This window comes from Phoca vitulina, unplaced genomic scaffold (assembly GCF_004348235.1).
Source record: "Phoca vitulina isolate PV1807 unplaced genomic scaffold, GSC_HSeal_1.0 scaffold33, whole genome shotgun sequence".
NCBI lineage: Eukaryota > Metazoa > Chordata > Mammalia > Carnivora > Phocidae > Phoca > Phoca vitulina.
The window spans coordinates 18,685,532-18,700,349 of record NW_022589736.1 but is presented as its reverse complement, the minus strand read 5'-3'; the positions used below and the strand labels follow the sequence as shown (position 1 = coordinate 18,700,349).

Sequence of the window (14,818 nt, the reverse complement as noted above, 5' to 3'; positions counted from 1 at the left end):
TTGGTAATGGCATTCAACAGGATTAATATGAAACACAGAAGTAATGTTATATATTTTCATATGAATGTCAACTTAATATCAATTTGATATTATCCATCACCTGTCATCAAGAACTGTAATTATTTCTCCAGCTTTAAAAGTAAGTTCATTATCTTCAGCAGCTTCAAAGTCATATATAGCACGAACTTTTCGGCCTTCATGCTGGTGGTTAGTTAAGAGATTGGATGTGCTTGGGTACAAAGTAGAAAGAGCGGTTGACTGCTGCCTTTGTTCCTTCAAGGACAACTCAATAGCTGGAAAAGAATGAGTTAAAAAGGCCCAAAATGTTAATATATCCAACAATCCAAAGAAGTACAAAAAGGTATCTGAAGGTAGAATGTATTCTTTTAAATGTGGAGATGGGAACTAGGACATATCTTGACATACTGAATAAAAATAATTTCATCAGTTTTATTCATTCATTCACAACTGAAAGTTTAAAGAATAAACTACAAAAAAAATTGAACAGAATAATGACTATTTTTTAAGAGTTTATTTTTTTCTGTAATCTCTAAACCCAACATGAGGCTTGAACTCATATAAGAGTCACATGATCTACCAACTGAGCCAGCCAGATGCCCTGCACAATGACTATTTTTACTGAATGGATAAAACTTAAATTATTCTGGGTACTAAAAAGTTATAATCTCTTAGATACACTTTTTTTATTTAGCTGCAGATACTTTCTTTCATCTTTTCAATATATTTCTATAGCTTCTGTTCCCAAAATGATAATCAAAATCACTTGGGAAGTCAAGAGTCCCAAATCTCAATGAAGACTTACTAAATCAGAGTGTCAGAGGTAGTATCCAAGAACCTGCATTTTATGGCTCCAAAGTTAATTCTTATGTGATCAGTCTAAGAAGTGGAACTTGGAAATAACTACAATGAAGTTTCACCTAACAAATTCCTCCAAAGAGATTTCAAATGTGTCTCTTTCTTTTGGTGGGGGGGGCAGATGGAGAGGGAGAGAGAATCTTGAGGCAGGGCTAGATCTCACAACCCTGGGATCACGACCTGAGCCAAAATCAAGAGTCAGACACTTAACCAACTGAGCCACTCACCCAGGCACCCCTCAACTGTGTTTCTTCTATCGATTCCACTCCTCCCCCAATGCAGACCATCACCATGTGTCACTCAGCCTTTGCAATGTAATCTGAACAGACTGATTACCCTGCTTTCAACTCAAACCATAACCTCCTTCATCCCTTCCACCTCTGTTCTACATTGATAAAATACCTAATAGGAAAAAGAAAACTTTAAAATGATCATAAGAAAATACAGGAAAGTACCTTTTAGGATTTGGGGTAGGGAAAAATATCTTAAGATATAAAAAAGCAAAAATCATAACAAAAAAGCTAAAATTTTGACATCAAAATTTAAAACTTCTGTTTGATAAAATACACCATTATCAAAGTTAAAGTAAAAGCCAAAAATCAAGAGTAGATATCTATAATAGAAATAACAGGGGGCGCCTGGGTGGCTCAGTTGTTAAGCGTCTGCCTTCGGCTCAGGTCATGATCCCAGGGTCCTGGGATCGAGCCCCACATTGGGCTCCCTGCTCCGCAGGAAGCCTGCTTCTCCCTCTCCCACTCCCCCTGCTTGTGTTCCTTCTCTCGCTGTGTCTCTCTCTGTCAAATAAATAAATAAAATCTTTAAAAAAAAAAAAAAAAGAAAAAGAAATAACAGGCAAGTGTGCCTGGGTGGCTCAGTCAGTTAAGCAACTCTCTTCAGCTCAGGTCATGATCCCGGAGTCTCAGGATCGAGCCCACATCAGGCTCCCAGCTCCATGGGGAATCTGCTTCTCCCTCTGACCATCCCCCATCTCGGGCTCTCTCACTCTCTCAAATAAATAAATAAATACTTAAAAAAAAAAAAAACAGGCAAAAAGTTTAACATCCAAAATTAAAGACTTTCTATATATCATTATCTTAAAAAAAAAAAAACTCAATAAAAAGAGAGATAATCAGAACAGCTAATAAACACACAAAAAAAGACCCAGCCTCACTAGTAATCAAGGAAATAAAAGTCAAGATAATTGGGCATTATTTCCAACATATCAGAATCACAAAAATTAAACTCTGACAATACTAAATGTTTTCAGGAAATTAAAAATATTAATAATAACTTTCATATACTGCTAATGGCAAAGGAAATAATAAAACTATTTAGCAAAGTTGAAGATGTACCTCCCCCATGAGCCAAAAATACCAGTTGCAGTCACACAACACACATACGAAAATATTTACAAGAATACTCAATGCAGCCTAATTATAGTAAAAAAAAAAAAAAAAAAAAAAACAAGACAAACAAAAAACCCCAGAAAACTCAAACATCCATCAGCAGCAGGACAGATGAACTACAGTATATATTTATTAGCACACTGGAATACTACACAATAGTTAAAACAAGTGAACTTGATTTATATGTTTTATTATGATTAGATCTTATACTGTCACATGAAAAAACTAAATGGTATATAGAATTATTTATGAAAAAAGAATTTGTTGGACACATAAAAGTATTTGGTATTGTTTATGGATATACAGTGTAATAAAAACAGTATTACAACATAGACTGAAAAGACATATATGAATAGTAGTTATCACAGAAGAGTATTATTTGATACTGTAGAAGGGCACAAAGTAGATTTCAGCATTAGGGTAAAGCCCTATGTCTTTTACTTTTAAATATCTCAGGAAAATAATATTAAGTAAGGGACCTATTTTCTTCCCACCTTTCCAGTACATGGAACTTAAAAACATACCTTTTGCTAAATCTTCTTCTTCTTTTTTGTTAGCCACAGTACCAGGATCTTTGGCAACCAATGCTGGGCTCGCTTTCGCTTGTTCGGCAGCCTAATACAAAAAAAAGGAACACAATATTTGAGGATTGTCCTCAGATTTTCCTACCTCAACTTAATCTAAGAACTTGCAAGACCCTTCTTATCAATCTACCACAGACTTCTGAGGCAGAAAATAATCCAAACTAGAGCAATCTCCACCTTGAAAGGAGAAGAGTTGGAATTGGAGAAAAAAGACTGAAAGCAACTGGATACTGAGGGCTGACAGTCTAATCACACTCTCCTACATTTGTGCAAAGGCGGTAAGCTAAAAGACGACAGCATGCAAACAAGAGAAGAAAGACTAGAAGAGATTTAAAAATTGTTAGAAAACTCCTGAAACCCATAGCAGCAATGTCCACAATAGCCAAACTGTGGAAAGAGCCAAGATGTCCATCGACAGATGAATGGATAAAGAAGAGGTGGTATATATATACAATGGAATATCATGCAGCCATCAAAAGGAATGAGATCTTGCCATTTGCAACGACGTGGATGGAACTGGAGGGTGTTATGCTGAGTGAAATAAGTCAATCAGAGAAAGACATGTATCATGACCTCACTGATATGAGGAATTCTTAATCTCAGGAAACAAACTGAGGGTTGCTGGAGTGGGGGGTGGGGTGGGAGGGATGGGGTGGCTGGGTGATAGACACTGGAGAGGGTATGTGCCATGGTGAGCGCTGTGAATTGTGCAAGACCGTTGAATCACAGATCTGTACTTCTGAAACAAATAATAAAATATATGTTAAGAAAAAAAAGAAGATAGCAGGAGGGGAATAATGAAGGGAGGGAAATCAGAGGGGAAGACGAACCATGAGAGAGGATGGACTCCGAAAACAAACTGAGGGTTCTAGAGGGGAAGGGGGTGGGAGGATGGGTTAGTCTGGTGATGGGTATTAAAGAGGGCACATTCTGCATGGAGTACTGGGTGTTATGCAGAAACAATGAATCATGGAACACTACATCTACAACTAATGATGTAATGTATGGTGATTAACATAACAATAAAAAATAAATTAAAAAAGAATTAACACCTTCCTTCAGAAGCCATTCCAAAAAACTGAAGAGGAAGGAATGCTTCCAAACTCATTTTACGAGGCCAACATCATCCTGATACTAAAACCAAAGACACCCCCCGCCAAAAAAAAGGAAAAAAGAAAAAGAAAAAAATGTATAGACCAATATCCCTGATGAACATGCAAAAATCCTCAACAAAATATTAGCAAACCAAATTCAACAGTACATTAAAAGTATCATACACCATGATCAAGTGGGATTTATTCCAGGGATGCAATGATAGTTCAGTATCTGCAACTCAATCAACATGATACACCACATTAAAATAATGACGGATAATAACCATATGATCATCTCAAGAGAAGCAGAGAAAGCATCTGACAAAATTCAACACTCTTTAAAGATAAAAACTTTGAACAAAGTGGGTAGAGAGGGAACATACCTTAACATAATAAAGGTCATATATGATAAACCCACAGCTAACATCATATTCAGTGGTGAAAAGCTGAAAACTTTTCCTCTAAGATTAAGAACTATTGCTCAACATATTGTTGGAAGTCCTAGCCACAGCAATTAGGCAAGAAAAACAAAAAAATTGGCTCTCTGCACCTCCCAATTTGACCAACAGTTGCATCTTCTTGTGCAGTGCCAACTGCGTCTCTGAGACAGGATGGTGAAGGTTGGAGTAAATAAATGTGGCTGTATTAGGCACCTAGTCACCAGAGCTGCTTTTAACTCTGACAAAGTGGATAGTGTTGCCGTCACTGACCCCTTCGTTGAAATCAACTACATGGTATACATGTTGCAATATGATTCCACCCATGGCAAATTCAATGGCACAGTTATGGCTGAGAACAGGAAACTTGTCATTAATCGAAAGCCCATCTCCATATTCTAGGAGTGAGATCCCACCAACATCCATTGGGGTGATGCTGGTACCAAATATGTTGTGGAGTCCACTGGGGCCTTCCCTACTGTGGAGAAGGCTGAGGGCTCAATTGAAGGGTGGAGCCAAGAGGGTCATCATCTCTGTCTCTTCAGCTGATGCCCCCATGTTTTTGATGGGCATGAACGATGAGAAAGATGACAACTCACTCAAGATTATCAACAATGCCTCCTGTACCACACCAACTGCTGGCCCCTCTGGCCAAGGTCATCTATAACAACTCTGGCATCACAAAGGGACTCATGATCACAGTCCATGCCATCAGTGCCACCCAGAAGAACATGGATGGCCCCTCTGGGAAGACCATCCCTGCTTCTACTGGTGCTGCCAAGGCTGTGGGCAACATCATCCCTGAACTGAATGGGAAGCTCACTGGCATGGCCTTCTGTGTCCCCATTCCCAGTGTATTGGTCGTGGATCACACCTGCCACCTGGAGAAAGCTACCAAATACGATGACATCAAGATGGTGGTGAAGCAGGAATCAGAGGGCCCCCTCAAGGGCATGCTGGGCTGCACTGAGGACCAGTTGTCTCCTGCCACTTTAACAGTGACACCCACTCTTCCACCTTCAATGATGGGCCCGCACTGCCATCAATGACCACTTTATCAAGCTCATTTCCTGTTATGACAATGAATTTAGCCACAGAAACTGGGTGGTCAACCTTATGGTCCACATGACCTTCAAGGAGTAAGAACCCCCTGGACAACTGGCCATAGGTAGAGCATAAGATGAAGAAAGAAGCCCTCAGATGCTATGGAGTCCTTGCCCCAGCTCATCTCCCAACACATTGAGAATCTCCCAACCTCAACAAGGTTTTCATCCCAGACACCATGAAGAAGAGAAGCGGCTTAGGGAGCCCTACTTTGTCAATGTACCATCAATAACATACACTGTAGCAAGGCAAAAAAGAAAGAAAGACAAGAAAAGGACATCCAAATCATAAAGGAAGTAAAACTGTCACTATTTGCAGATGACATGGTACTATATATATAGAAAACCCTAAAGACTCCTCTGAAAATCTATCAGAACTAATACATTAATCCAGTAAAATTGCAGAACACAAAATCAATATACAGAAATCTGTTGCATTTCTATACACTAATGACAAACTATCGGAAAGAGAAATTAAGAACACAATCCCATTTCCAATCCCATCAAAATGCATAAAATGCCTAGGAATAAATTTCACCAAGAAGGTGAAGAAAGACCTGTACCCTGAAAACTGTAAGATAGTGATGAAAACAATTGAAGATGATACAAATAAATGTAAAGATATGCCAATCTCATGAACTGGAAGAATTAATATTGCTAAGATGTCCATACTACCCAAAGCACCTACAGATTCAGTGCAATCCATATCAAAATCATAATGGTATTTTTCACAGAACTAGAAAAGACAGTTCTAAAATTTACATGGAACCACAAAAGATGCCGAATAGCCAAAGCAGTCTTGAGTAAGAAAAATAAAGCTGGAATATCACACTCCTGGATTTCAAAATATACTATAAAGTTATAATATAATCAAAACAGTATGGTACTGGCACAAAAAGAGAAACACAGATCAGTAGAACATAAAAGACAACCCAGAAATAACACTTATGTGGTCAATTAATCTATGACAAAGAAGGCAAGAATATACAATAGGAAAATGAGTTTCTTCAATAAATAGTGTTGAGAAAACTGGACAGCTACATGCAAAAGAATGAAACTGGACTACTTTCTTAAACCATATACCAAAAATAAACTGGATTAAAGACTTAAATGTGGGGCGCGTGGGTGGCTCAGTCGGTTAAGCGTCTGCCTTCGGCTCAGGTCATGATCCCAGGGTCCTGGAATCAAGCCCCACATCGGGCTCCCTGCTCAGCGGGAAGCCTGCTTTTCCCTCTCCCACTCCCCCTGCTTGTGTTCCCTCTCTCGCTGTGTCTCTCTCTGTCAAATAAATAAAATCTTCAAAAATAAAATAAAGACTTAAATGTAAGCCCGAAACCATACAACTCCTAGAAGAAAACATAGGCAGTAATAAGCTCTCTGACATCGGTCTTATCAATATTTTTTTGGATCTATCTCCTCAGGCAAGGACAACAAAAGCAAAAATAGACAAATGGGACTACATCAAACTAAGAAGCTTTTGCACAGCAAAGGGAAACATCAACAAAACAAAATGGCAACCTACTGAATGGGAGAAAATATTCATAAATGATATATCCGATAAGAGGTTAACATCCAAAATATACTAAAAAGCTCATATAACTCAGTATTATAAAAATAAGTAATATAATCTAAAAATAGAAAGAGGACCTAAATAGACATTTCCCCAAAGACGATATTCAGGTGACCAACAGGTACATGAAAAGATATTCACTAACAATCAGGGAAATGCAAATCAGGACCATAATGAGATAATTACTTCACATATGACAGAATGGCTAGTATCAAAAAAAAAAAAAAAAGAATTACAAGTGTTGGCAAGGATGTGGAGGAAAAGGAACCCTTGCATTGTTGGTGGGAGTGTAAACCGGTACAGACACCATTGCAGGTTCCTCCTCAATAAATTAAAAATAGAACTATCATAAAATTCAGCAATTCTTGTTTTTATCTGAAAAATAGGTTTTTAACCAAAGGACAAAAAAAACACTAATCCCAAAAAGACATCTGCACCCCTGTGTTCACTGCAGTACAAGAGCCAAGACTAGAAACAACCTAAATGTCCATCAATAGATGAATGGGTAAAGATGTGGTATACATGTTCACACGCACAGACACACAGACACACACAATTACTCAGCCATAATAAAAGAATAAAATCTTGCCATTTGCAACAACATGGATGAACTTAGAGGGTATAATGCTAAGTGAAATAAGTCAAACAGAGAAAAACACATGGTATGATTTCACTTTTACGTGGAATCTAAAAAACAAAACAGAAACAGACTCAGATACGGAAAAGAAACCTATGACTGCCAAACAGTAGGGAGGTGAAGGGGATGGACAAAACAGGTGAGGGGGACTAAGAGATACAATCTTCCAGTTATAAAATAAGTAAGATGAGGGAGGGGGATATAATGTACAGCACAGAGAATCAATAATATTTTAACAACTCTGTAAAGATGGTAACTAGACTTATTAAAGTGACCATTTCATAATGTATATAAACACTGAATCATTATGTTGTACACCTAAAGCTAACAAAATATTTTGTCAAATATTCTTCAATAAAAAAAAGAGAGAAGGAAGTACAGAAATAACCTACATTAAGTCCTATATTCCTGAAATGCACACTTTTCAAAATTCCTTCCTATCATCAGGTTCTAATTGTAGCAATGATACCTATGTTATTAATCAATCAAATATAGCCACAGTGCTAGCATTACTTTTATCTCTATGTCAAAAGTTAGTGCTACAAGAACTGCAGCAGAATGAGTTAGCTGACTGAAGTATGACTTTTCTTAATATTTTTGTATTATTTTCTTCTGTACTTGGGATGAAAAATTATACTTTAAAAATTCCTTATATTTTCAGAGGCTTTTGTTAAGTATGATGACAAAGATCTGGTCTGATTAAAATGTAATAATGATTAAGCGACTGAGCTTAAAATCTAGAGGGACTTGTGTAGATGATCCTACATGATACATTTTTCATTAAATACGAAGTTCTTCACAAACATGGTTTTCAATAAGCTATCAGACACCATTATTTAAAAAAAAATCACCATTCTACCTCATCATACTTTACTTTATATGCATTTTATATATTTCTTGTGGCTGAAGATAGTAACTACAACAAAATTAGCTTTCATATATTTTATAACATCCAGCCAAAAAAAAAGCAAAGTAACTCTTAACTTTACTATTGCTGATGTATGTCCTGAACCTCTTGAACAGGAGAGTAACCTTCTGTACCAGTCAATAAATAAATGCTCTTGCCAGTGTTCACTCCACTTCTTGTCCTTTGAAGCCTAGTCTGAACATACACATATCCACTAACCTCTATATCAAACGGAAGGCAGGATCGTGTAGTGGAAAGAACACTGGACTGAGAGTCAGGAGGCCTGCGTTCTAGTTCCAACTCTGTCAACTATGAGCTGTGGACCTGGGAAAGTCACTTAACCATTCTGGGTCTCAGTTTCCTCATCTGTAAAATGAGGGGATTAGATTAGAGAATCCCTAAAGTTGTTCACGCAAACTATCTGAGATTCTAGGTTAACCAAACAAAGCTACATTATCACACAGATCATTAGTTCTTCTTCCTTCTCTAATTGGAACAAGTCCCTTTGTGGACTGAAAAGCAGTAAAGCTGTACTCAAGAGCAGTGCTTCCCAAACTTTAACGTGCACATGGAATCATCCGGGAATCTTGCTGAAATAGAGATAATGAATCCATAGGTCTGAGTGGCACCTGAGATGCTGCATTTCTAACAAGCTTCCATGTGATGATGATGATGGTCAACAAAATACATTTTAAGTAACAAGCTCTAGAATAGCTTCTCAGGGCATAGAAACTGCAATCTCACTAATCATCTATACTTTTTGGTTTTCTATAGTGAGACTACCCTTTTATAAGTAAACATTGCCTCTCTTGTCAAGGAACTTACAAGATATCTCGGATTTTTCTGCATAAAATTATTCCTTAATTATACAGATTTTAGAATATATTCTGAGTCGTAAAAGCCAGCTATGAATTATGAATAAATACTTCTTAAAGACATATTTTATCACTGTAAAACCATTCATAAGCCAATTTTTTTTCAAGAAAGAAGAAAAATATCCTTTCCTTCCTTCATTTCCCAAACATATTTCTGGATCTTGACATCTCAAGAATATTCAGATAAACTAGAAGAGTGCTTTGGGTAGAAATCTAGGTAAGTCTGCATGAATCACTTCATGATTCTCTGAAATGGTCAAAACCCCGAACTTGAGCCCTCCATAGCTTGAGAGTTTTCTGTGCATGCTTTCACACCACTTGTTCCATTCTACCCCAATCCATGCAGTAGGGAAAGGCAGTATAATAAATTACCACACATTTTAAGCATCCTAGATTAGCTGGTGATCCCAAAGGACGGTTACCCAGAATAGGGAAAATAAAATAAAATAAAAGAGATACCCTTCAATTTTTTCTTGATGACATAGAGATTGATCCCAATACATAAACTGGGGGAGGGAGGGGCAGAAAGGAAATTTAAGCCTTTCACTCAATCGTATTTATGTACTGGTCGGCTCTTATTAAGAGAAAAGATGCTTTGTGTGCTTCTCTCCTTATTGACTCCCTTATCTCTGTCTCATTTTTAATACAAGTAGTCATAAATTTCATAATCAAAAGAACCTCTAAACTCATCCTTAAATTTCAAGGATATCCTGATTTTTAAGCTGTCATTCTCTGTAGATAAAATTAAAGCACTAAGAGTATTTAAGAAGACTGTCAGTACTACCTGATATCATAAAGCAATTCTGACTATATTATTAAAAACTCCATAAAAAATTTTTAAATTGTAAAATGCTAATCTAATTTATTTACAAGGAAGGAGAAACAGTGGGAAAGTGGAAGTTGGAACACATTAATATTCCCCTGTATTTTTCTGGCACCACTGAATGCAAGATTATTAACAAAAATTCCTTTGGAGAAGTAAAAACTACCTGGGTTTGGAGGAAAAAAGAAAAATTCATATAAATGTGGCTACTTTAGAGAAACAAACTGTAGCACACAATGCAACTTTACAAAATACCTGAGAGCCAACAGCTGGAAATGTAACTCCTTGTTCCTTAAGGTTCTTAATCATTGCTGATATTAGACTAAGCTGTGGATCATTCTTAAATTCATCTGTCCATTCAACCATAAGAGCCTTTAATTTTTCACAGACTTTAGGATGACCCTGAAAATAGAGAAAATTTTAATAAAAAAGTACTAATTTCCTGGCTAATGATATAACACAGATATGTTTAATATAGAAATTATAAAGTGCTATAGACATTTTTTTGAATCACAAATAACCCCTAGCTATAGATGATACATAAGAAAACAGAGTTGGTTACTAGAAATAATCAAATTTTTTTCACACTATGAAATAACAATAGATGATACCAACATACATACCTCATATCAAATTAAAACAGATTAAGTATGTAATAACTTATTTTGGAGGTCAGAGAGATGGAAATTTTCAGAGTACTTTGCAACTAAATGAGCTTTCTACATCAGGAAGACACAGAAAAGTACTCTGTTTTGTGTTGGCTATTTGCAGACCAATAAAAAATAAGTTGGAAAAGAGAAAATAAATGATACAATTCCTTTATTCCTAATCTCTGACTTTTAAAAATATGCTTGACTGTGTATTTTTTCCAAGTTGTTTAATTATCCAAGGCCTGGTTTGAGGCCCACTGTATGTTAATATTTCTAGAAACTTCATTTCTTCAAAATAACATCTCCCCCTCAAGTATAAAAATCACTCTGTTCACTGTAAAACATTTGGAAAATGAAGAAGTCCTTTCTCTTATGTGTAGCTGTTTGCTTTTCAAAACAGTTGTTTGTGCTACTAAATACAAGTTTGAATATCTCATTTTCAACTAAATTACAGAAAACATTATACTAAAATCTCTTCATAAACAGTCATACATTTTGATGGACATTCAGGACATTAAAAGAATGATTATTAACTAGTAGAAAATACCTAAATGTAACTGAATAAAGCAAAACAGGAAAAGAACCATAATCATGCTTGACAAGGAAATACAGAAATTCTGTAAAGAATTATGTAAATTATCTCATTTCTGTACTGTTTTCTACTAAAACCTGGAAATAATCATTTTCCCAAAAAAATGAGGCATTTTCCCTTTTAACATCTTAAAATTTTTCTTGATTATATGATATCCCATCCTCCCTCCTCCCAAGAGTCAGAAATAATTACCTGTAGAATGCACAAATTTTTACTGGGAAAACTCATACATTACTTAGTAACTTCATTTTTTTTAATTCCTTGAATTGCATAAATTGTATTCTTTATTCTACATTCAGTTAAATAAAAAGCATAGCATTAAAATCCTGCCATGGTCAGGTAGTGGCCTTACTCATGTCACAATGAAAACAGTGTCATATTTTGGCAGTACTTCTGTTCTACATTGGGAAAATACCTCAGTGGCTACACAAATGGTTACAAAAACTGTGCCTAAAACAGACTGGTATTAATTAACCAGATGGAGAAATACATGTATTTTCTTATTAGATGAAAGGAATGATCAAGAAAACAGGTTAAATATACTCTAACCTGGTTTAAAAAAAAAACAACAATTCTCCAAGTATATAAATTTATAGTCTCTTCAGCAAAACATTTACTTTACTTACATACTGGATAGACAGAGCCTAGGAAGGATTATAAAAAAAACAAAGCACAAACCAGTCCTTTGTGATTTAAAACGTGAAAAACTGAACAATAAAATACACAAAGAAGACTGTGCTAATTCATTTCTGGAAATAATTCCTTACCTTGTTTAGTACGTTGCTCACCTCACTAGCAAAATCTCTTGAACATACTTCTAAATGAAAAATTTTGCCACAGTTTGATACACATGCTCCTAGAAGCTAAAAGTATAAAATCACAAGTTAAAATAAGGGCTCAATTTTAGCAGATAGTTTTGTGGTAAAACTTAAAATGAAATCACTTACAGTCAGAGCCTGCATAGCAACATGAGGATCTTTATGGTTCACCCTCCTCATAATAGACCGAAGACAATCTTTAGGTCTAAAAAATGAGAAATGTAACAATCAATTAGTAGTGTATCCAGGTTTTTCGCCCCTTAACTGTAATAGGCAATAGACTACTATACAAAAGGTAGACTACGGTAGTTTAATTTTTATTAATGACAAATGAACAGTACACTAACAAGTTCCTTTAAATTTTTCAAATAAAATTAACAGGCTCTCTTCCTTAGCAATCATAGATTAGGCATTTCACACTAATCCTGGATGAAAAAAAGTTCTGAAAATGAAATGACAGACCAAAATTTCCACTTCCAGTCATGATGGAATAATTGGAACTAGACTTATACTCTTGCTATAAACAATGAGAAAACTGGAAAAATATATTTAAAGTATACACTCAGGTCACTGTTTGGGACATTAGGCCACAGGCAGTGCTGAATAATCTCTAAGAAGGAATATAATTAGATAAGCCAGACATTTGCCACAACTTTCCACTCAGAGGCACTTTCCAGATACCAGTACAGACTTTCTGCCTAAAGGCAGTTTCTGGATCCTGGTGCAGAGATGGTGATCCCAAGAAGAGAATAGTGATCTCACTGAGTTGAAGGGAAAGAAATCAGAATTCAGGGAGGCTGAGGAAGCTAGAATTTGCAAGACAGAGTAGAAGGAGCTATATGAAGAAATAGTCCTGGATACTTGCAAAGGAGTCCACTTAGGTCTACTGTGGAAAGAACCACACATGCATAGATTAAAACCTCCTAAGGCTGAGCAAAAAGTGACTGTGAGCTGTATGCTGAAGAGTTCCCAAAGCTCACAGAGTTGTCAGAGTTCGTATCAAAATGGAAAGTCCTTGTTAAATATATAGAGCATCCTGTGGATACACAAGAGTTTAGGCCTTGGTACTGGGACTGAACTATCGAAAAGACTACTCTAAATCCATCCTATAACTACCTAAAAACAAGCCACAGAAGGATAAAGTTGATCCAAATGTAACGTATGTTCAGAGAGAATAAAGTCTAATACTCTTTAACAACAACAAAACCTGGTACTTGATATAAAATTCATGACACTAAACATTCAGTCAAAAATTATTAGATATGATACAACACACAACTAGGAGAAAATTCAGTCAACTGAAAATGAAGAAATGAGAGATAATGGAATTAGCAATCAAAGACTCTGTATAAACTAATCTAAGTATACTCAAGGATGTACATCAAATCATTAACATAATGAGGAAAGAAATGGTGTAAAAAGGATAAAGCTTAAAAAAAGAAAATACTTCTGGAAATGAAAAATGTTTTTAAAAAGAATTAATCAGATAAGAATAAAAGATCAGTAAACTTGAAAACATGCTTGAAGTACATGAATTTAAGTACAGAGGAAAAAAAGACAAAAAAATTTAATATAGAACCATCACTAAATACATTTTTAAAAGAGAAATGGAAATTTTAAAAAATCACAAAAAATATTCAATTGATATATAAGACAATAAACAAAAGTTCAACAGAAGAAACATATCATCTAGAAAAATGGCAAGTTTTAACATTTTAATCCAACCATATCAACAGTTATATTAAATGAAAATGGTCCAAACACATCAAATAAGAAAGATTGCTAGACTGGATTAAAAAAACAGGACTGGGGGTGTCTGGGTGGCTCAGTCAGTTAAAAGTCTGCCTTTGGCTCAGGTCATGATCCCGGGATCCTGGGCGCTTCTTGCTCAGCGGGGAGTCAGCTTCTCTCTATCCCTCTGTGTGCGCGCGCTCTCTCTCTCTAGCTCTCTCTCTCTCTCAAATAAAATCTTTATTAAAAAAAAAAAAAGCAGAACCTACCTAAATGCTCCCTACAAGAAACTGTTTAAATATAAAGACATATGTAACTTAAAAGTGAAAGAATGGAGGAAAGAAAGATATACTAAGCAAACATAAACCACAAGAAAGCTGGGGTAGCTATATTAGTATCAGGCAAACTGCACTTCAAAACAAGCCACATTACCAGGGATATAGAATAAAATTACAAAATGATAAAGGGATCAATTCTCCAAGGAGACATAATAGACCAAGATGTATAAGTCTTATTTAAAAACAAAGCTTCAAAATACATGAAGCAAAAACTAATAAAACTGAAGAGAGACAAATCCACAATTTAGTTGGAGATTTCATTCCTTTGTTAGAAATTGATAAAACAATTAAATAGAAAAATAGGTTTGGGAACACTCTACTCTACAATAGAATATATATCATTTCCAGTACATACAGATTATTTACCAAGACAGACC

At 35.7% G+C, this 14,818-nt stretch overlaps 1 protein-coding gene across 1 annotated transcript in view; it reads right to left on the bottom strand.

Moving 5' to 3' along the window:
• Positions 1-14,818, bottom strand: part of STAM (signal transducing adaptor molecule) — an 83,580-nt gene that overhangs the window by 27,052 nt on the left and 41,710 nt on the right. The window contains exons 3-7 of the mRNA XM_032425619.1: positions 12,502-12,577; positions 12,322-12,417; positions 10,568-10,714; positions 2,807-2,897; positions 101-293 (exon numbers count right to left, since the gene is read on the bottom strand). Of these exons, the coding sequence (XP_032281510.1) occupies positions 101-293; positions 2,807-2,897; positions 10,568-10,714; positions 12,322-12,417; positions 12,502-12,577 (603 nt within the window). The remainder of the gene's footprint in view (positions 1-100; positions 294-2,806; positions 2,898-10,567; positions 10,715-12,321; positions 12,418-12,501; positions 12,578-14,818) is intronic.